The 23,115-nt window shown below is 36.8% G+C and overlaps 1 protein-coding gene across 7 annotated transcripts in view; it reads left to right on the forward strand.

The window, feature by feature from the left end:
- BBX (BBX high mobility group box domain containing) overlaps positions 1 to 23,115 on the forward strand; it is a 286,976-nt gene that overhangs the window by 201,112 nt on the left and 62,749 nt on the right. For all 7 annotated transcript variants that reach the window (XM_019839647.2, XM_003991606.5, XM_019839650.2 and 4 more), the window contains 3 exons: positions 5,164 to 5,231; positions 18,427 to 18,507; positions 21,595 to 21,669. In XM_019839647.2, coding sequence (XP_019695206.1) covers positions 5,164 to 5,231; positions 18,427 to 18,507; positions 21,595 to 21,669 — 224 coding nt within the window. The remainder of the gene's footprint in view (positions 1 to 5,163; positions 5,232 to 18,426; positions 18,508 to 21,594; positions 21,670 to 23,115) is intronic.

The following is a 23,115-nucleotide window of genomic DNA, read 5'->3' on the forward strand; positions in this document are numbered from 1 at the left end:
ACTAGCAAACTGAATCCAGCAGCACATTAAAAAGATCATTCACTATGATCAAGTGGGATTTATCCTGGGGATGCAGGGATAGTTCAACACCTATGTGACCATCTCAATAAATACAGAAAAAGCACTTGACGAAATCCAACATCCATTCATGATAAACACTCTTAACAAATTAGTCACAGAAGAAAGGTATCTTAACATGATAAAGGCCATATAGAGAAAGCCCACAGGTGCCTCATAATAGTGAAAGGCTGGAAGCTTTTCCTTTAAGGTCAGGAATAAGACAACTGTGCCTACTCATCACTCTTATTCATCATCACACTAGAAGTGCTAGCTAGAGCAATAGGCAAGAAGAAGAAATAAAGAAAAAAAAAGTTTTGAAAAAAAGTAAAATTTTCTGTTTGCAGATGCCATGACTTAATATTTGGAAAATCCTAAAGACTTAACCAAGAAACTATTGGATCTAATCAACGAATTCAGTAAAGTTGCAGGATATGAGGTTAATATATAAAGATAAGTAGTGTTTCTATACACTAACAACAGATATTCTGAAAAAGGACTAAATCGATCCTATTTACAATAGCATTAAAACAATAAAATAGTAATAAATTTAAATAGGTAAAAGATCTTCAAAAACTACAAGAAACTGATGAAAGAAATTGAAGAAGACACAAATAAATGGAAAGGTTTTCTGTGTTTATGGATTGAAAGAATTAATATTGTTAAAACAATACAGCCAAAAGCCATCTGTAAAGAAATCCCTACCAAGATGCCAATGGCAGTTTTTACAGAAATAGAAAGGACACCCCTACAATTTATATGGAGCCACAAAAGACCCTGAATAGCCAAAGAAATCCTGAGAAATGAGAACAAAGGAGGAGGCCTCATACTTTCTGATTTCAAGCTATAAACCCATAGTCATTAAGACATAAAAACAGACATACAGACCAATGGAAGAGAATCAGGATCCCATAAGTAAACCCAATGATAGCCAGCATTATTCTGGTTACACAGTCAACCAATATCTGACAAGGGAACCAAGAATACTAAATGGCAAAAAGATCGTCTTTTCAATAAATGGTGCTGGAGTAATTGGATATTCACATGTAAAAATAAATGAAACTGGACCCATATCTTAAACCATAAAAAATTAACTTGAAATGGATTAAAGACTTAAATATGAAATTTGAGACTATGGAAATCCTAGAAGAAAACATAGGAATAAAGCTCCTTGACATAGGTCTTGGTAATGGTCTCTTTTGGATGTGGCACCTAAAGCACAAGCAACAAAATTAAAAATCCAAATATCCAGAAATCTGTAAGTAATTCCTACAAGTCAGTAGTGAAAAACAGAAACAAAACCCAAGTAAAAAGTGGGCAGAGGACCTGAATAGACATTGATCCAAAGAAGATGTACAAATGACCAACTAGGTACTTCAAAAGACACTCAACATCACTAATCAATAGGAAAATGCAAATTAAAAAGCCACAATGAGATACCACCTCAGCTTCTTAGAATGAACATCATCAGAAAGACCAGCAAGAACAAGTGCTGGTGAACAGGTAGAGAAAAGGGAACCCTTGTGCACTGTTGTAAATTGGTGCACCCACTAAGGGAAAAGTGTATGCAGGATCCTTAAAAAATAAAAGGAACAACTTAGTGATTCAGTGTGTGATTCATAGTATAACAAAGTATGTGGTGTTGTCATATATGAACACTAAAAAATGCAGTCTGATGGGCACCTGGGTGGCTCAGTTGGTTAAGCATCCAACTTTGGCTCAGGTCATGATCTCACAGTTCGTGGGTTCGAGCCCTGTGTCGGGCTCTGTGCTGACAGCTCAGAGCCTGGAGCCTGCTTCCGATTCTGTGTCTCCCTCTCTCTCTGCCCCTCCCGTGGTCATGCTCTGTCTCTCGCTCTCAAAAATAAACAAACATTAAAAAAAGGGGGGGAGGGGGAAGAAATGCAGTCTGACATAATAGCATCCTGAGGAAACAAAATCTTCAGGTAGTTGTCATGTAGGTGTCTATGGTATAATTCTAGGTAAACCACCAAAATGATCCTCCTATGTATCCCAGAAGAATCAAAATGCAGGGCTCTTACTTTTAGCTGTCATTGTACAACTGTAGTTTCGTTCTCCTTCCAGCAGTCTTGGTGAGCCCTGTGGACTTTCCAGATTATATCAGTTGCAGTGTTTCATAATAAAACATTTTATCATCAGGATCATAAAAGACTATATGGATGATTGGCTGGCAACGGAATTCCTTTAACTATCGTTTGTCTTCCACAGCTTTTGCTCCCAGTTCTAAATCAACAACAGTAGGTGTTTTTCATACAATGGCTCTTCACAAACCAATAATAATTGTAGATAAAGCTATGAAACCTTCGAAAACTATGAAAGATGTCTGTTTTTTATACCATTTTTGACAGTTTATTTATCTGCCTTTCATACCTACAAATCGAACTGTCTGAGACCTAGACATCAACCAAGATTTTTACAGGTCAGCTTTACAAAAACAATGTTCTTTTAAAGTAAAATAAGGACAGAAAACACCTTCTTGAGTTTGTGTCATTCTGTGAGGGTCAGTGACATATGTTGGTACTCCATGGTCACGGCCTTGTTGAGATGGTATATGTGTAGTGGATAACACTGTTGTGATATTTCCAGTGGTATCTCTCACAACACAATGAAAGCAAATAGATTTGCCTTTAATTAAAACACGGTGCCTAGGGCTGCCTGCGTGGCTCAGTCGGTTAAGTGTCTGACTTCGGCTCAGGTCATGATCTCAACGGTTCGTGGGTTCAGGCCCCACGTCGGGCTCTGTGCTGACAGCTCAGAGCCTGGACCCTGCTTTGAATTCTGTGTCTCCCTGTCTCTCTGCTTCTCTCTCTCTCTCTCTCTCTCTCTCTCTCTCAAAAATAAATAAACATTAAAAAAATTTTTTTTAAACATGGTGCCTAGCTGTTTGAATCTGAGGGATCCTTACAGGGCCTTTAAAGGACAACTTAAGCTTTTCCTCAACATGGAGCCTCTTCTGTTTTTCCATTAGTCCTTGTCACATGAGATTTTGCTATTTTCAATAATCCCAAAGCAGCTAAATGTATGATTTCCAAGAAGGGAAAGTGCTATAGAATTTAATTGAGTACAGGCCTTGTTGGTAAAGGGAAAGCATGCTATCTGTATATTTTTGATGTTCTAGATAACATTATGTAAGTGTAAATTAATGTAAAGGATGATGGCAATTTTTTGGTCTGTGTTTTATTATCTGTACAGCAAACTTCTTGCAAAGTTACATTGGTACATAACTGAAATAAATCGTCAGGTGAGCATGTTCCTATTTTACTTTATATTTGACCTAAAACATTTTTATTTCTATTAGAAAGCAATCATCCAGTCCTCCTGATCCCTAGAATGACAGCTGTAAAAGTATTTAGCTGCCCTGAAGAACCAAATTAAAATTTTACTTTCTGCTAAATTTATTTCCCCCTCCTTATTTTAATTTTAAACAGATTTAAGTGTCTATTTTAACAAAGCACAGTTCTTAAACTCAACATTTAATTAAAAGTGGAATCTTAAAACAACAGCAAAGTGCCTTGTTTCATAATAAAAGCTAGAGTTCCTGTGTTTTCTGTATGTGTATCTTCCTGTGTGGCTACTTTCCAACACAGCTATTTCTAGACCACCTGATCATTTGGTGGCCTGTTTTCCCCTATGATAACCTTTTTCTTTTTTTTTTTTTTTTAATAACCTCAGATTATTTTTTCAATTTTTAAAAAAAATTTGTATACAAGATGTGGTCAGAGTTGCTTCATGAGTAAGACAGATTGTATACAAGGATATACTTAAGGTCATATCTTTAAACAGAAAAGAAAAACACCTCAGTGTCTTCACGCAAGAGTATGCCTGATTCTTTTAAAAAAAAAAAATTGTTTATTTTTTAGGGGGAGGGGCAAAGAGAAATAATCTCAAGGAGGCTCCATGCTTAGCATGAAGCCCAGTGTGGGACTTGATCTCACAACTCTGAGGTCATGACCTGAGCCGAAATCAAGAGTTGGAGGCTTAACCAACTGAGCCACCCAGGCGCCTCTGATTCTCATTTTTAATTTAGGAGAGATTCCTAAAAATAAAAACGTATTTATTTAGGACCTATATGCACTAGGACAGGCACTGAGTTAGGCACTGTCATATATGTTATTTCATTACAGATCTAAAACTTAATTCATTTAAGATAATCTTAAAGGATATAGGTTTGTTATTGTTTTTAATCCTTTACTTGTTTAGGGGCGCCTGGGTGGCTCTGTCCGTTGGGCATCTGATTCTTGATCACAGCTCAGGTCTTGATGTCATAAGTTTGAGCCCCACGTTGGGCTTTGCATGGGGCATGAGGTCTACTTAAAAAAAAAACAAAAACAAAACTTGTTTAATTATACCTCTGGATTGTAGATCTACCGCATTGCTTTTTTTATTTTGTCCTTTTGTTTCCGTTGGTTATTGAAGGAAGAGAATAAAGACCTTCACTAATATAAAAAGAATTCATTTAAAATCTTAAAAGTATTTCAAAGAAGGGCCTGACTATACTCCTAAGATTTAAAATATCAAAAATACATCATTATCTAGTGTAAATATGTTTTTGAAAGTTTTAGAGAAAGATTATTTCAGTGAAGCCCACTAGTAGATTTTGGAAGGCCCATTTATAAAATTTGTCTCTGTTCTGTAGTTTCTCATATAGTCTGGTTTTTGTATCAGCCCTAATTTTACATGGTAGAAATAACAGTTTGAGAATGACAATGTCAAACTTCTTAGACATTAAGTATAAGTACTCTTTTGGTTTGTTTTTTTTTAATCCATCTAAATTCCCCATTCAGTAAGGCACGAAGCATCACATGAGAAGATAATTCATATTCTAAACAACTATGGAACTGAAGAACAGGTTATGTTGGAATGGTGGGACAATAGTTGAATTTAAAAGGCTCACAAAAGTATGAGTACATACTTAAGCACATATGCTAGGTTATTGCTATATAAAGAGTTTTGAAAGTTTTCTATAAAAAGTTATATATGGTTCTGTTGGATTCTGAGTCTTTGTTAGTATTCCCTTTCGACTCTGTGGATTGTATGTACCTCATGCTTGTGGATTGATGATTTATTTCTTGTTGACTTTTTTAGATCCTACTCAGATGGGAGGCCTGAGCATGCTACTTTTAGCTGGAGAACATGCTCTTGGAACATCAGAGGTAAGGTGGTCCTCATCCCTGACCGCTCTGCTCACGCTGGGGCTTGAAAACACAGACATCTGTATTCTGTTCACAGTGTTTTGTAGTTTCACTGTTTATAGCTCATAAGCAAACTTTACTTCTCTTTTTCTTTTCTTTTTGTCAAGATCTATTTGTGCTTTGTATTGTGCCTTGAGTATAACAGTAGTGGTATAAATAAGTCCAAGAGGACACAAACAAGAAGTCAGGTGCAGATTTTTGAGGTTCTGTGAACCTGAGAGAAAGAAACGGAATATACCGAATGTTAGCATCTGCCATGATTGTGTCATGGTCTGTAGGGCAGGTCCTAGGACTCATTCCATCTACTCATAACATACCCTGTTTTTTGTGATGTTCTCATGTAGACTTGCTAGTGAAAAAATGAGAGTTTAATTGTCAATCTCTCTGGTACCTGAATAAATCCAGACTCCTGTGTATGAAACATGGCACTCCAAGATTGCTTTATTCTTTAAAATGGAAAACAAAAAGGACCCAGGCCCTCATGACCTTGGTTTTATGATCTCTTATTTCCTTGCAGTTTCTGGACTGCTTTTACAAAACATTTTTAGGTATGGTTTTGATGGGCAGGTAGTAGCAGTTAAGCATGCATAGTTTGCATTTGTGAAATTTCTTGCTTTTCCAGGGCCATTTAACAGAGGCCAGACAAATTAACCTGCAGGTCATATTGTTTTACCAACATCAGCTACTTGAGATGGAGATTTTTCAAGCCCGACCAGAATCGCTATTTACAGCAACATAGCAGTCATCTCATTCCACTGCAGATACATGTATTTTCTACTTTTTTAAAAAGTTACCAGTATGCCATACAGTGGATACTTATATCACAAAGGCCATTATTATGTGTTGTTTACATTTGTGATCCATAGTTGGTGACCGTATATTCAGTTTAACATAATTATTTTGATTCCATTCAATTCAGTGTAGCAAAAGAATATGTAAATTGGTATTCTGGTAGTTACTTACGTGCTACTAATCTCTAGCTGAAAAAAATAGACATGTCACTTTGCGCCTTTACATACTTGTTATTCAGCATGTTTTTACTTCCTGACACACTAGAATTCTCAGGAAGTCATTTCCCTTTCTGACACATGGCTGCTACCTAATAGGAACCAGACTGCCTCTCACTTAGGTGTAGAGTATCCCAAGCATGAATCCCAAGCTGAATTTTGGAATACTAATGCACACTTGACCTTTCAAGACAGTATGACTCATGATTCCCAAGAATGTGCTGTATTGTTAAAGTTGGCATCACCTTTTCTAACAGACTATACTATAATGATGTTTTCTTCCCAACTTCTGTTACCATTCTTTCTAACTCTCAGGAACACGTTTAAATAAATAAACATCCATCCATAGAACTTACAGATAGATAAAAATAGTAAAGACTGCTTCCTCCCTTCCCCCCCACACTTTTGATTAAAGTTTACCTCTTGGGCTCTTCTCAGTGAGAAGTTCTCCTCCCTTTTAAGAAGAGCAGGCTTTTGACACAAGTAGTTTAAACAGTGCATCGGTCAACCTTTTATTTCTGAGGAATGGGAGCTATTTTGAGAATTCTCAAGCTAAAGAAATTTAAAAAGGTAAATTACTTGAAGAAGTGAACCATGTAGGAGAAGGGAATCTGTGCTCCTTGGGAGGAAGTTGCCAGCAGTTAGGTCTTTAAGAACCACTTCTAAGAATACAGCTCCTTCTTCATGTTTCCTACTTCTCATCTCAGAGATATATTTAGGTCATTATTGAAACTAGTCTTGAGATACTGAAACAATTAAGCAGTGAGTATTGTACAAAATTAACCTATGTCTAAATATGATTCATTCTGAGAGTTCCTATCCTATATATCAGTGTACTCCATTTAGCACCTATTTTCTGTGCAAAGACTAGTCTTATTCCAGATATACAAATGTGGTTGTACAACTTTAGGGGTTCTATGTATATACAACTCTATGTACATAGACAGATGATGACCGTAAGACAAATATAGTAAATATGTACTTACATTTTCCTAAGAAAATTATCAGGATAATGAGATAAGGAGAGAGTTCCAGAAATTTCATACTGCTGACATTTGGAACAATTACTGTGATGTCTGTTTACACTATGAGGTAAGACCAGTCAAATAAAGTGACATTTTACAAAAATTCTGCCACAGGAAAAGTCTAATCATAATGGCTTTTTAAAATGCCATGACAGAATTCTTATTCTGAAATATTCTTAGAGGGAGGAGAGTTTCCTTTGTTCATTATCCTGAAACCTAAGTACCTAGAAAAAATCCTCAAAAGTCTATATTTTTAAATGTGGAAATTTTAATATACTAATAGTCGTTTTTAAAAAAATAATTTTAGAAGGTATCGAGGCTTCTTGTAAATAATAATTTTTCAGATGTAAATGATATATCTGAATATCTTCCAATATCTGAAGTAATAAAATTCCAGATTAAAAGCTTCTTTGGCCTGTAATATTTTCTACATCTATCTGAAGTAGTCTTAGAGTTTTAGAGAGAAATTATAGGTTCTTGAGATATCAGTGGGGAAATAATGACAAAGAAAATGTTTGAATTTTCTCTTTTTCCTGAATCTCCTGATTAACTCTGAATTTGCCAGAATAAGTTTATTGCATTCTGAGGTATACATTTTTACATGTTGCTGTGATTGAGGCAGGCTTTCTTCTGCAGTTTCAATTGTGGTAACTTTTCTGACAAGTAAAAGGGATGAAATTTGTATTTACAGTTATTTTTCACATAAATGATTAGCTCTCTACTTCCTTTATATCCAGAGCACATTGAAATGCATTAGGTAACTTTTTTAAGTGTTTGTCATTAATTTATGGATGAGGAAAGAAAATAGATATATTAACAGGAAAGACACTAAGGAGTGACCCGTGGCTCAGAATGCCAGACTAAGCTTGTCTGTGTTGAGATCCACTGAAATGTAAGCATAGAAGTCTCATTAGGAAATAATCCTCTAAGAGGGAAGGAAATGGAAAAGGATGGTACCAGTGAATCTGAGATTTAAGCAAACATATTTAAATCAGAAACCAAACCCAAGTTGTTTTATCAATAAAACACAATATAATGATCAGCTGAAAATAGGCCTACAAAGGGCTGCAGAGGAGCCCATCTGTTCAACATCAAAGTAACATTCACATTAGGAGCACCTGGGTGGCTCAGTCAGTTAAGCATCTGACTTCCACTCAGGTCATGATCTCGGGTTCTTGTGTTCGAACCTCACATCAGGCTCTGGAGCCTTCTTCGGATACTGTGTCTTCCTCTCTCTCTCTCAAAATAAAATTAACATTTAAAAAAAAGTAACATTCACATCAGACTCCGGGAAGAGCTAAAGAAAAGGCAGTTACATAAAGAGAGTTAAACCCTTACATTTTATATCAGGGAGTTATTATCTAAAGATGAAAATGCAATAAATAAAGTTTATTATGATTATTTGATCTAGAGTTTGTAGAAGTGATCTCCAGGACTAAAAATCTTCTATACTTTTTTATATTTGTTACTTTAATAAAAATGCAAAGCTGAATTAAATTACAAAATAAAGGCAGAGAGTGCTGCATTTCAGAGAGTGTGAAAGGGACTGTTAGTCAACACATTATATATAGAACAGCTTGGATTAGTATTGGAAAAGACAACACTCAGTATTGGACCTAAGTCAGCGCCAAAAAGTCAGAAAGTCATCTTAACTAGAACAGAAGGGATAGTTTGGGGAGTAATGGAAAATTTTAAAAGTGAGGCACGATAATCATAGCTGATAAAAAGGTTTGAAGGCATCATTATCTTTTTAGTTGTAACTGAAGGCAGACTTTTTTTTTTTTAACATTCATTTTTGAGAGACAGAGCGTGAATGGGGGAGGGGCAGAGAGAGAGGGAGACAGAGAATCTGAAGCAGGCTCCAGGCTCTGAGCTGTCAGCACAGAGCCGGACTGGGGCTCCAACCTACAATTGGTAAGATCATGACCTGAGCCGAAGTCAGACACTTAACCCCAGGCAGACTTTCAAATGTGTGGGAAATGTATCAGATTTTAGGTCTGTGATTTTATTTTATTTAAAAAAAATGTTTATTTATTTTGAGAGAGAGCGGGTGCGTGAACTGGGAAGGGGCAGAGAGAGAGAGGGAGAGAGAGAATCCCAAGCAGGCTCCAGGCTGCCAGCAAAGCGATCTATGGCGGGGCTCAGTCCTAAGAACCGTGAAATCATGACCTGAAATCAAGAGTCGGAGCCTCAACCGACTGAGCCACCCAGGCGCCCCTAGCTCTGTGATTTTAGAAAGCCTAGTTCTTTTGTTAGAAGTGTAAAGTTCTGATCAAGCCACTTTTTTCTTTGCCTTCCATCCTGTAAAATGGAACTAATAATAATACCCACTTACCTCTAACCCTCAAGACATCTATGAAGATTAATGAAATAAAACCTGTAAGGTAGTTTTAACTCTGAAAACTCCTGAAAAGCATTACTGCAGGCACCTAATATTATCACCCTATGTTATTCTAGGCCTTTCATACTTAACTTGAAAGTTTAAGTTACGTCGTGCATTGCTTCTACAGGATGTTGTGTGCGTTACCAACAGCGCATGCATATGCGCATGCACACATGCAGGTGTGTGCGCACACATGCAGTTCTTTGTCCATTGAAAACTTGTAGGAAAGTGCAGTTGTGATTTACTCTCTATCACTAGGTGCTCAAGAAGGAGACAACTTTTTCATACCTGGGAAGAAATCACTGTGTAGGAAGTATGACTTCAGCAGAGTAGCTGAGTTAGCCTGGAAGTTAGTGGAGGAGATGCTAGCAAATGATGGTACACCTCCATTATGAAGGGACTGTACAGGTCACACGTAAGAATTGAACAGTGTAGGAACTGTGTGCCATCTTTGCACACATTCAGTCCTATGACAGTTATTTGCCTATGCTTACTTTGTGCCAGTCACGTCAGGAAACAAACCCAGACACAAGTCTCTGCCCTCGTGGAACTAATGATATAAAAAGATACAGGGGCTTATTCTTCACATGGTATTTCTGGCTTCAGAGGAAATCTGAGTGATTTTTTTGATCACCATCTGCCTCTTCAAAAGTAAAACAGTTTATCCAAATTTATATATGATTGAACTTTGAAAATATTCAATAGATTTTGCTTCATGTTTATAATATCAATCTCTCACTTCCTCCAAGGAGCCGTTCCTGATTTGTTGAGCCAGATTTGATTCCTCTCATTCCTGATAATTGCTCTGTCAGTGTTAAAGCATTATAGCCCTTGATTATATTTAGTTATATTCTTTATTATAAACTATAATAAAATTCTTAAAAAAAATTTTTTTTTCTCATTGTATTCTATGTTTAAGTCTTGATTCATCAGAAGACTTCAAACAACTGAGATAGGAGCAAAGATAGGATTTAAACTGCAGGACTCCTCGCTTGCAGAGTAGTTACAAAACTATGACTTACTGAGCACTTCCTTCATTCCCGGTACTGTTCTTAAATGCATTACTTAAGAGTAACTCTTGGGGCGCCTGGGTGGCGCAGTCGGTTAATCGTCCGACTTCAGCCAGGTCACGATCTTGCGATCCGTGAGTTCGAGCCCCACGTCGGGCTCTGGGCTGATGGCTCAGAGCCTGGAGCCTGTTTCCGATTCTGTGTCTCCCTCTCTCTCTGGCCCTCCCCCATTCATGCTCTGTCTCTCTCTGTCCCAAAAATAAATAAACGTTGAAAAAAAAATTAAAAAAAAAAAAGAGTAACTCTTGATCTTCACAACAATCCTGTGAGTTAAGTCTTGCTTCACAAGTAAATATTAAACCATTAAATGAGGAAGTGGAAGCAGAAGGGCTAAATAACCTGCTCAGAGTTGTGCAACTTGAAGTGCAGAACTGAGATCTGAACCCAGGAGGACTGGCTTCATGCAGGATACGGGGCCTTCAGCCCCCTACCCACCTGACCTCCGCTCAGGCCACTTCTGCTGTGGTGTCCTGTGCTGGACCTTTACAGGGGTATTTCAGGAATGCTTTCTGGCCCAGGCACTATGCTAAGCACTTAGGCTGATTATCTCATTTCACTCCCAACAAGCCCTTTGAGGTTGGTGTATTATTCTTATCCCCATTTCATAAATGAGGAAACTAGGCTAGAGAGGTTAAATAACCTCTCCAAGATCGTAGAGCCAGGAAGTCACAGTGCTAGGATTTACATTATGTGTAAGGTTTCTGGTCAACAGTAGGCTATTAGTAATTAAGGTTTTGTGGAGTCAGAAGTTACACATGGATTTTTGACTCCTGTTGGCCCCCCTAACCCTTGTGTTATTCAAGGATCAAGTGTATTTGTTAAGTGAATGAAAGGTTATGTCCATGTTTTAAACACTGTGAGTTTTAAGTTTTTAAAACCTATAGATTTCGATAAAATTGAAAGTTCTCACCTGTCTTTATTATAATTTCTGACATCAGCGAAGTAGGCGAAATTATTTTCATACCTGTTGGTACATTTGAGCTCGTTTGATATGTGCCTTCCTTAGGCTGCTAATTAGACTATTCTACTATACTTAGATGCATTGAATTCCACAACCCCCCCCCAACTCTTACCCCTTCCCATCAAAGCTTTTATTCCCTTCTCACAGTTTCATAGCTTCTAAACCTATCTGATGAGGAAATACACTATATTTAAATTTTACATTAAATAGCAAATGGGCTTTTTGAGCTTGCTTTCTCTTCTTTCTTTCTTTCTTTCTTTCTTTCTTTCTTTCTTTCTTTCTTTCCTTCCTTCCTTCCTTCCTTCCTTCCTTCCTTCTTTCTTTCTCTCTCTCTCTCTCTCTCTCTCTCTCTCTCTCTTTCTTTCTTTCCTTCTTTCTTTCTGTCTTTCCTCCCTCCCTCCCTCCCTTCCTTCCTTCCTTCCTTCCTTCCTTCCTTCCTTCCTTCCTTCCTTCCTTCCTTCCTTCCTTCCTTCCTTCCTTCCTTCCTAAGTCACTGTTCACTGCCCATTTTGCCGAGCCTCTTCCATATGCCAGCAGTGTGGGCTTGAAGCCCAAAGAAGCATCTACCCTTGCTGAGTTCCCAGGCCACACTGCTCAAGACAGTGATGAAACTGCATGGGCTTTTAGTCTCCCAGAGGTGGTAGGAAGGGGTGGTGGGGAAGGTGGGCCGCAAGTGAGCTGGGATAGAAAGAGGAGGATGCAGAACACGAGGATAAAAGGGAAGGGCGGTTGTGGGCACTGTGTTGTTGAGAGCATGTTTTTATACACTGCTGCATTCTGGTTTCACATTGTCCATGGAAGAAGGCAGAGTAGTACTGTTAAGTACGTTATCATGTGAAGAAACTGAGGCAGGAGAGATGCTGCTGTCTCAGTTGCTATGGCAGTGATTTGTAGAGGTGGCCCAGAGTCTGTTCCGGACTCCATAGTAGTGCTCTGCCACATGGCTTATAATGATAGGAGAACTTCACTCAATGGTGCTAGATGAATACTCCGGTAGCCCTGGTGCCCTGAGTGAAACCACAGACTTATTCTTCCTTTCAGCCACATGACACGTACTCTCAATTTTGGGAGCGTGCAGGTCTATGCGTTGTTATCTGGTTATGCTCCCCAGGGTAACCCAGTGTTCTCAGCTGTGGCTCATTCTTGGGATCAGCTCGCCAGGTGCAGTGCTTCACTACTCAGGTTCTCTTTAACCTAATTTAGGTTTAATTAAGAGTGGCTTTATTTTAATCCTCAAAAACGTTTTGAAGGGACTAACTTGGATGTAATATGCTTACATTTAATTCACCTGTGTTTAAGCTCAAGTCCATTTCAGAGCTTCATTTAACATCTCATATTAAATGCAAATTAAATGATCACTCAGGTACTCTGTTATAGAATACTTGGCCAAAGAAAGCCTCCAATTGTAGGAAAGACTGGGTCATGCTGAATGAGGGCGAGAATCAGATCACTGGCCCTTGGCATCACAAGGGATCTTTATACTTAAACTCTGAAATGGAATCCTCTACTCCCAAACCCTCTCCCGTAGAAGACAACCCCCTACACCCCACCCCCAAACCTTTCTTCTTCAAATTCCCTCTTTCAGTGAAAGGCTTTGTCCGACCCCTTTCCCTCAGCCCTGACATCTTTCCAGGCAATTACTGGGGCCTGGCAAATACCATCTCTGATTTAATTGGAACCCCACATCTCAGCTAGTTTATTTTTTTAACCTTCTAATTGGTCTCCTGCCTCCAGTCACTTCCCAGCCAAGGTCATCCTGCACTCCACTGACAGAATTCTCTAACTATGTATCTCTCATCATGCTGCTCCACTGAGTGAAAACTTTGGCTGGTTCCCCAATGCCTTCAGCCTAATTTTCAAACTTTGTAACATGGAATTCAAATTTCTCTCAGTTCGATTCATCTCCCACTACACTCCCAGGCTTCTACTCTTCATCCATACTGAGAAAGTCATTGTTTCGCAAACACACAGGGCAACTGCCTCCATACTTTTCCTTCTGCTGTTGTCACATCATTTCCACAATTCTGGTGCTTCTTCTTGAGATATCTCAGACATTACTATCTTGACTGCTCCCTGTCCCAGAAGGAGTGAAGGCTGCTTCTCTGTGGCAGTTCACCAGTGTGCACATACCTCTTAACTGTGTAGCTGCCGCCTGTACTTGGATCACAAGCCACATTCCCTTAGTTAGCATTTTATTCCCTATCATGTAATGTGTACTAGTGGAATGTAAGCTTCTTAAAAGCAGTCAGCAGTCTTTGTGGCTGGCACATCGTAGGTTTTTATTGTGTATTTGTTGAAGGAGTGACTATCAACAAATGTTTGGATTAGCAAGGGAAGAAATGTATGGTTCAAATAGAACCAGTGCACTTACCCCTTTTGTTGACCATATGTGTGCATCAGAATCCCACTGTGTGTAGCTGTGGTCTTGTGCCTTGTGAAGTGGGAACAGGCTCTTGCTAATATCTAGCTTTCCAAAGCACTTACAATGCATCGAACTGGTGTGATCTTGTTTTATATCGGGAGGCTGGATCACATTTCTGTATCTACTGGTTTCACAATATGAAGTATACTTATGGAAGAAGATACTACTTTGTTGTAATTCTTCATTTGCTAATAATTCCCCTTAGTTATTAAGAATTATAGCTAAATCACAGAGAAGATTGAATTTAAGAGAAGTTAACAAAATTTTGCTTTTAAAAATCCCATTAGCTGTTTCTTTCTTGGGCAGATAGCTACACCTAGTGGCTTTGTGGATTATTTCAGAGACTCTAGGAACAACTGTTTGGGTATTTTTTTCTCCCTTTATTTAACCTCTGCTTATTTGGTATCTTTTATTTCCTTTTAATTGGTGAAAAGATATTTTTAACTCTCTTTTATTCTGTTATTTTTAGAAGGTAAGCTGATTCTAGCATAGGAATGGAGATAGAGGAATTGAAGTTTGTCCATAAAAAGCATGTCCCATGTCATAAGTAGAGTACTGTAAATACAAATAGCAAGGCAATTAGGCCCAGGACCCTCTGATACTTAAATAGGAGCCTTTTGTGCAAAGTACTCTCTTTCTGTTATGTGGATATTTCCCAGATTTCTTTGCCAGATGTGTATATTAATCAGTATATGCACAAATATACACTCTTGCATTGGATGCCGTATTTATCAAGCACACAAGAATAAATTCTACCCACATACATTTTCCGTGTCATTGTACCATATTTATATTTTGAGATTTTTGATGGAAATATGCCTAGCATGTATCACACACATTTCTGCCTTTTAATAAAGGCTATGTTTTATAATTATCCTTATCTTGACAACTTAGAACCATAGTTAATAAATATTAATTGCTGCAGTGAACTGAAGCCTTTAGGAGACGCTTAGAAACTCTTTGCTCTAATTTCTTTTAGATAGACTACAGTGCTTTACAAAACATTTGTGTCTATTCTTTACAGTTTTTCTGTCTTCTCCTTGTGTCTCTTTGCTACTGGTATCGTTTCTTTTGCAACTCTCCTTCTTTTGCAATTCTATTTCTATTTCTCCTACTCCTGTCCCCTTCTGAATTGTGTCTTCTAATTCTGCTGTGGACTAGAGAGGCAACTAACCACATAGCTTAGTAGTAACTCAATTCTCCTGGCTTCTACTTTTGCGCCCTTACACTAGCCTGAAAATATATACTAAGTCCACAGTGCTTTAAAATCAAGAGTAACTAATGCCTTAAACTCGTGAGTAAAATTAAGAGTAACTAGATTTTGAGATATTGTCCACTAGAGTAAGTTGCATAGCCTTAGAGATTCTGTTACTACTATTTTAACCATTGGTCAGTCTTTGTTGTGTGATTCCTGGCCAGGTCACTGAGTTCTTTGTATCCATACACACACAGAATTAAGTCAGAGTATTTGTTGTACATTTAGTATGCATCAGGTACATGGTGGGCACAAACTTGCATCTGTAGACTTCTTTGATAGCATAGCACAATTGATACAACATTCAGGATTACAGTGCCTTGATAATTATTTACATTTGAATTCTCTATTCAAATTTGTTTAAGACTGTCCATAATAATGATTTGCAGAGGTTCTCACTTAACTTTAAAACTTTGTGACTTATGTAATTATGGCCAGATAATTTGTAAACAGAACTTGAAGAGAAAGTTGACTTTTCTTTTTACAGTTCATATGATCTCTAAGCCACAGGGTATCTAACCTCCTCACGAATGGTACCTGCATGCAGTGTAGCTACCCTAAATCTATTAGATTCCAAATATCTTTCGAAAATTCTGTCACCTGTGTGACAGAATTTAATATATTATTATATATATATAATATATATTATATTATTATATATTATAATATAATATATAATATATAATATAAATAATATAATAATATATATAAATAATATAATAATATATAATAATATAATATATAATATTATATATAATAATATAATAATATATAATATATATATAATATATTATTAAATTTTAAGACTCTTTATAATCTTAATTTAGTCCTAGGTTGATTTTAAATAAAATTTTGATTATTTACCAAGATATCTAGAGCTAGACTTAAAGGATTTCTTTATAAACCAAGAGAGTATTGATTTTTTTTTCATCATTCCTAAATAAAACTATTTTTTGTCCAAGTATTCTTTTCAATGAAGAAATTCTTTGTGGCCAGTAATTTCGGGATTCATTGGCTTTCTTTTTGATGCATTTTTTGTCTCCTTGACTTCAAATTCTTGGGGAGTAGGACTGGGCCATTTGGCATACAATTTGTCAAATAGTCAAGTGGCAGTGAGAGAGCCAGGCTTTGGCATCCAGACCACAGGTGGAAAATTAACAAAAGGTTCTGCACTCTTCTCTGGAGTTTAATATCATTAGAAGAAGGTGACCATTACTCTTTCAAATCCAAAGGTGACAACTAAAATTTCAAATGCTGGTTCCTGCCCGGTGACCTGTGACACTATTCGAGAAACACATCTTCAGTGTCTAATGAAGAGCTTCATTGAGAGACTCCATTTTTAGAAACGTAATCTGGGTGACTGTCAGGTGTTTCCACAGGATTCAACCACCTAACATAATCACATGCCACTATTAAAATACATTGGAAAAGGTTTGATAACACAGGAAAAATAATGTATTGTTTAAAAAAGAGCATTCTTTAACTGTTATTACAGTACCTCATTTTAAATTTTTTTTTCAACGTTTTTATTTATTCTTGGGACAGAGAGAGACAGAGCATGAACGGGGGAGGGGCAGAGAGAGAGGGAGACACAGAATCAGAAACAGGCTCCAGGCTCCAAGCCATCAGCCCAGAGCCTGACGCGGGGCTCGAACTCACGGACCGCGAGATCGTGACCTGGCTGAAGTCGGACGCTTAACCGACTGCGCCACCCAGGCGCCCCATAGTACCTCATTTTAGTTGAAAAATTATCTTATACAATTAGAAGAATATATATGAGTATTAATAGTGCTTATCTTTTGTAGATAGCATTGCAGATGATTTTTCTTCTGTATTTTTTTTCAGATTTGCAACAATGAACTTGGATTATTTTATTGTCCGCAACATGTTATTAAAAACTATTTTTAACTTGTTTTGCCTCTATAGTGAAAGAAACTTTTCCCCTAAGGCTTCCTAACATTGTCATTTAGAAAAGGGGGAGAGAGGGTACACTGATTTAGAATTTAGAAGATGTGTCAACTTTTATTTAATTTATTCAAAAAATACTTGTTGACATTGTGAGCAGGCAGTGTTGAGGATTCTTTATTAAACTAGGGCGCCAGGAGAAGATGGACAATAAACAAATATTTATGTCTTGTGGTAAGTGCTAAAGATAGAGAATAAAGGGACTACTGAATGTTGCAGAGGGGAGGTGTCTTTTATTTTTCTGGTCCTAAGTTTCTTAATCTGTAAAAAGGGTCAGATCAGAAGAATAACAATATCCTTCTCTCAACATTCTGTGACTTTCCTGACTTTTGAGTTACACTTGGCTTCCTAAGCAATTATATCACCCAAATACAGAAATAGGTCCTTTTCAGCAATGCGATAGAAGAGGAAGTGTGTGTGTCTGGACAAGAGTACTGAATAAATAGCAAAAAAAATTTTTTTAATCCAGTGGTATTTCTATAACTTATTAATAATAAAGATGGCAAGTGAAGATTGCAGAACATTAAATGTGTATGTAGTGAGTAGTGCAAAAGAAAACATGTTTTAAAAGAAATTACTCTTAGGTAAGTAGTAACTTTTCTGTGATTAACATTTGTGTATAGACACACGAACACCTAGAAAACAATTTGACTTTAGTTTTGCTTTCCCAGAAGGTTTATATCATCAAATCTCATTTGCATTTTCATGCAGTTAGGTGATATAAAATATTGGGGAAACAAACAACATGAAAGAAGTAGAGTTTTTTTGGAGTTGGTGGCAGAAAGCCAAAAGATGAAATGGACATCATTGGAGAAATTCTCTTTGACGAATATGAACTTTTCTAAAATGCATTGTCTTGTCCATCTCCTGTTTTACTGCATTTAGCTGTTGGATGGCACCTTGTATAAAACTTAGCAGACTAGAACTACTTTTTTGTCATTGTTCGCCTCAAATTAGGGGAATGAAAACTTCTTTCCTCAAATAGGAATGATATAGGTGGCACTTATCATCTCTTGTCTTCCAGAAACTATTCCTGTGATGCCTCACACCATCTCTTCTTTGTTTCAGATATCCTCTGGCAGTTGTAGGCAGGATGTTTCCGAATCCCCTGAATTGCGTCAGAAATCACCATTATTTCAGTTTGCTGAGGTAATATGTTACAACTTATACTTAATGAGATTATATTGTGAGCTTAAATTTAGGTTGATGGCAGTAACTTAAAGCAATGAAGAATTCTCCTTAGCTCAATTAACCATAGATAGGAAAATAGAATCAAATTTTGGAACTCCACAATCTGTCAATTAAGGAATAACTTTATGTTTATAGAAGCTTCTCATTAAGTCGTAGTAAATATTACATTTAAACCGCATCACTAATTTTTATTCATGGATAATAAAGTTAAGAATACAATTAAACTATTGTTAGAACTTAGTCATTTATTAGCTGTTAATTGATCAGTTGTTAAATCAGAAGATGGAATCAACTCATGGTTATTGGCTATGCATTACTTTCTTTTAAAAAAAAGAAAGTGCACTTTGCTCTTAATTGAAACTTTAGCATGCTGTTGGCATTTTTCAAGGTCTTATGTCTTGTGTCAAACTTGTTTGATTCCATATGTTTCCAATGTTGCTTCAGAGATGATGTAGAAAAGCACATTGTCCTTACAATCAAATGTATAAAGTTAAGACAACTTCCCCAAATATCTTCATTTGCCCTAGAACTCAGTACGGAGCCATCATTGATTAATTTTTTCTAAACATTAAAGTGGTTTTCCCTTGATCATTTGAATTTTCTTTTACTAGACCTTCTCTTGCACTGTCATCCTTCCTAACATATGCCATTGTGTTAGGTGTTGTCCAAAGAGAACATATTTTTAGTTTCAGATTCTTTTCTTCTCTAGTGCCTTTTCCTGGTGGATCTCAACATTTCCTTGGCAAAACTACAATTCACAAAGGCAGAGGCCATTCCTTTTGAGACATTGTTTATAATATACATAAACGCCTTGCTAATACACCAGAATGTTATTGTACATATTTGCTCACATGATATTCCTTACCTATCACTTTCCTTTCTGTATGTTTGAGATACGCTGTGTGAATTCCAATTGTTTTATATATTATTTCCTCAAGAATTTAAGGTTACAGAGGATTCACTCTGCACTCAACTTTTAAACAGTAGTTATAGACGTGTTAAATAATGTTGGTCCCAATTTTGAAAGCATAGATGCATGGCCAGTGATCCCTGAATCTAAAGATCTAATGAAAACCCTAAAATTTCACATGAAATTTTGTATTGACATATGCACATTTTTGTGGGCTCTATAGCGTACCTAAGAGATCCCTGACTCTGTTGATTTATAGAAAGGGTCCCTATTCCTAATCTGATATTTCTTCAGGAACTCCCTATTCATGTCATTGACTGAGTGTCTCTATCCCAATAATAATTTATAAAGAAATTCCCTTGTTTAGAAACTTGTGAAATGCCTTTCAAAAATCTAAGGGGTTGATGTCAGTGGTTTCTCCATTTCCTTCATTGTCTTATTTAATTTTCAAAGAAATATAGGCTAGGCAATTTCCCTTACATAAACTGACTATTTTCTTTAACTTTTATAGAGGGTTGATAGGAATGAAAAGTGCTGTCTGAAGTTAGACCTACTCAATTCATAATTCCCAGGACTTCAGGAAAGTCCTTGTGGACTCATACATGCAGTCTGTCACACTTGTACATGTTGTTCGTTTGAAATGATAACATTTCATGATTTGACCAAGAAGCATACAATTTTTCCTTCAAATGTCTTTAAAACACTTGGTTAAATTTTATTCACTCACAATGATGGTTTTATATCTACTTTATTAAATAGGATCTGGATCTTTTTTTCTTTTTACTGATGTTTATTCTAAAGATGCTTCTATGTCTGATTATAGTGGCATTAAAATTTTCTTAATGGCCTCAGCAGTGAATAAAGTCAATAATTCCATCAGTCACTTTACTAATTCTTTCTCATCCCTAAACATTACTTTGATACTGTATCACCAACTGCCTCCATGGTTTTTCTAACCAGCTTAATTTAATTAAGATGAAAAAAATTGACTTCTCTGGTTGAAGGATTATAATTAAGGTGCATTTTATTGCTTAGTAAGTACCCTTTGATGGAGTTCATGAGCACAGTTAATTGAAGAACAATACTTTTATGGGACTGGGAATGGGCTGAATTCATAATGCCTAAGCTTTTTGCTCTTGTGAGTCACTTTCACCCTATTTTGTAGCTGGATGGAAGTATTGTTCACTTAGGAACCAAAATTAGTAACTGACATTGTTCTCAAAAGATCTTTGAGAAGTACTTCCAAGGGCCATCAGAGCAAACTTAATAAGGCTACCATATACTAAGTGGAGAAGAAAGGTCTCCTAGTTGAATCAAGTATAGTATGGCAGAGTCCTCCATCCACTGTCCGATGCCTGTAGAGTGAGAGGAAGAGGGAGAAAGAGAGGTGTGTGTGTGTGTGTGTGTGTGTGTGTGTGTGTGAGTGTGAGTGTGTGCGTGTGCGCACGCATGCACATGCATGGTGTTACAAAAGAAATGCTGTTCCTCTTCAGTGAATAATTTATTGGGTGCTGGTACTATGCCAGGCGTGTATTCTGTAGCTTGTTTTCTTTTCACTGTAATCCTGTAAAATGGGGATTATTCTCTTCATCATCATTGTCAGTTTACAGTTGGGAAAAATAAGTCTTAGAAGGATTAGCTGAACTGCCCAAGGTCATGTAGCTAGCGAGCAGCAAGCTAAGATTCAGTCCCAGATACCCTGAGCCACATCCATATGCTTCTCAAACACTGTTTCCCAGCTGCCTCTAAGCAGAGAACAGCTTGAGGGGAGTGGTGTAGGAAAGAGAGTGACTGACTTTCCTGCAGCTTCCAGCTTTTAATAATATTTTTAAAAATATATTGAAATAAAGCAGTTCATCTCAACGCTCCTCAGCTGCTGTTTGCAACATACCTGATACCCTACAAGAGACATGGCAAATGAGCCAGTCGTGGTCTTTTGTTCTTCCAATCATCTGGTTTTAGACACATGGCCTTTGTCTTCCTTTATCATTTATACTGTTCTTCTAAAAGGCATTAAGGGTGATGATTCATGTCTTAATCTTTATCAGTGTGTACAGTGGAAATACATGGCTGAATCTATTAGTCTGATATGGGAAAATGTCCTTGTGCGTTAAAGATTACTTGTTTCCTTTCAGATATCTTCAAGTACGTCTCACCCTGATGCTTCTTCAAAGCAGTGTCAAGCCTCAGCCTTGTTTCAGTTTGCAGAGGTATGACCTCTTTTTGTCGTTGTTGTTGTTAATGATTATTGGGCTCAGAAACTTACTGAGCTCAGGAAATATTAGAATAGAGTTTTAATAACATATAGCGAACTTTAAGCATGTCTTTCGCCATTATGAACATAATGCACGTAAGGGAATACTTCATGCTTTTTGCTGCCTTTGCTATAATCATAGATCAGCTCCATATTTTGTATTCATTTTATAAACATTCATTAAGGAGTTCATTTAGGATAGACCCTTTCCACTAATTCATTTATTTAATTTTACCTTGTTTTTATTTTAAAAGCTTGAAAAAAACTGCTGTCCACATGAAGGCCTTAGGATTCCAATTTATTAAATTTTTCCAGTAGTGACATTAGATGCTGTAATTTATGAATAACTCACAGTGGATGCAGTGGTGAATACAACCTGTTAAATCATCAGCACTTAGCTTTCTGTGTGATGTAGCTTTAGCCAGCGTTTTTATTAGTGTTTAATCCCAGGCTTAGATCAGGTCAGCTCTTACAGGATCTCAGATTTCTTTGGTTTGTCAGCCAGAGAGAGAGCACACACTAGAGAGTGCTTACTTAGTGTGAAGAGGCACATCGGATATGCTTGATTTTACCACAAAAGCCCTGGCCTCAACCATATGCTGCTCATTCCTAATGAGCCTGTATGACAAATAATAAAATGCAGATTGATCGTGAAAATAATATGGTGTCTGCTTTCGGTCTTTCCCCTCTTTCCTCTTTTATTAATTCCAACCAAAAATACATATCCTAAACTAAGCAGTTTTTTAAAGGGTTGAGAGAAAATGACAAGCAGGACTGTTCTGTTTAATATTGATGTATTGAATCACTTTGATTCATTTGAATAAAGAGTGCTGCATAAATGAAATGTAAAATGATATCCTTTTGGCAAGAGAAAACTCAGCATCTTACTTTGAAAATGAGGAAAAATTACTTTCAGCTTTTACATTAAAAAAAGAAATCCTGCTTCCTCTTGGGACACTTATCTCAACCACTGTGACTTTATACCACCAGTTGGCCTGCTTATCTGTTAGGCTTCTCTGACACAGTATTTGCTTTAGTTGTTGAGGGCTATTCTATCGACTGGTAACGAAAATATCATATGATGCTACTACCATTTATGAAGAACAATTTGCTTGATGAATCTGAATAAATTAGGATTTTATTATAATTTTTCATTATGATAAGCAGACTGTTATTTCCAGTCTGGGGAAATCGTTTTGTTTACTTTCTTGCTTTCCTTCAGTTGTTGGCATCCATTTATTTGATACGAATACTTTTTTTAAGAGTTAAAAAAAAAATTGTGGTAGTGACTAAATTTGTTTTTAATTTTGATGCCCGAGCCAGTCCCATGCAACTTTTTAGAAATATTTTCCTCAAAACAGAATGTATTTGCCATATATTCTGTTTGATTAAATTTTACACT

Source organism: Felis catus, chromosome C2 (genome assembly GCF_018350175.1).
Source record: "Felis catus isolate Fca126 chromosome C2, F.catus_Fca126_mat1.0, whole genome shotgun sequence".
Classification (NCBI taxonomy): Eukaryota; Metazoa; Chordata; class Mammalia; order Carnivora; family Felidae; genus Felis; species Felis catus.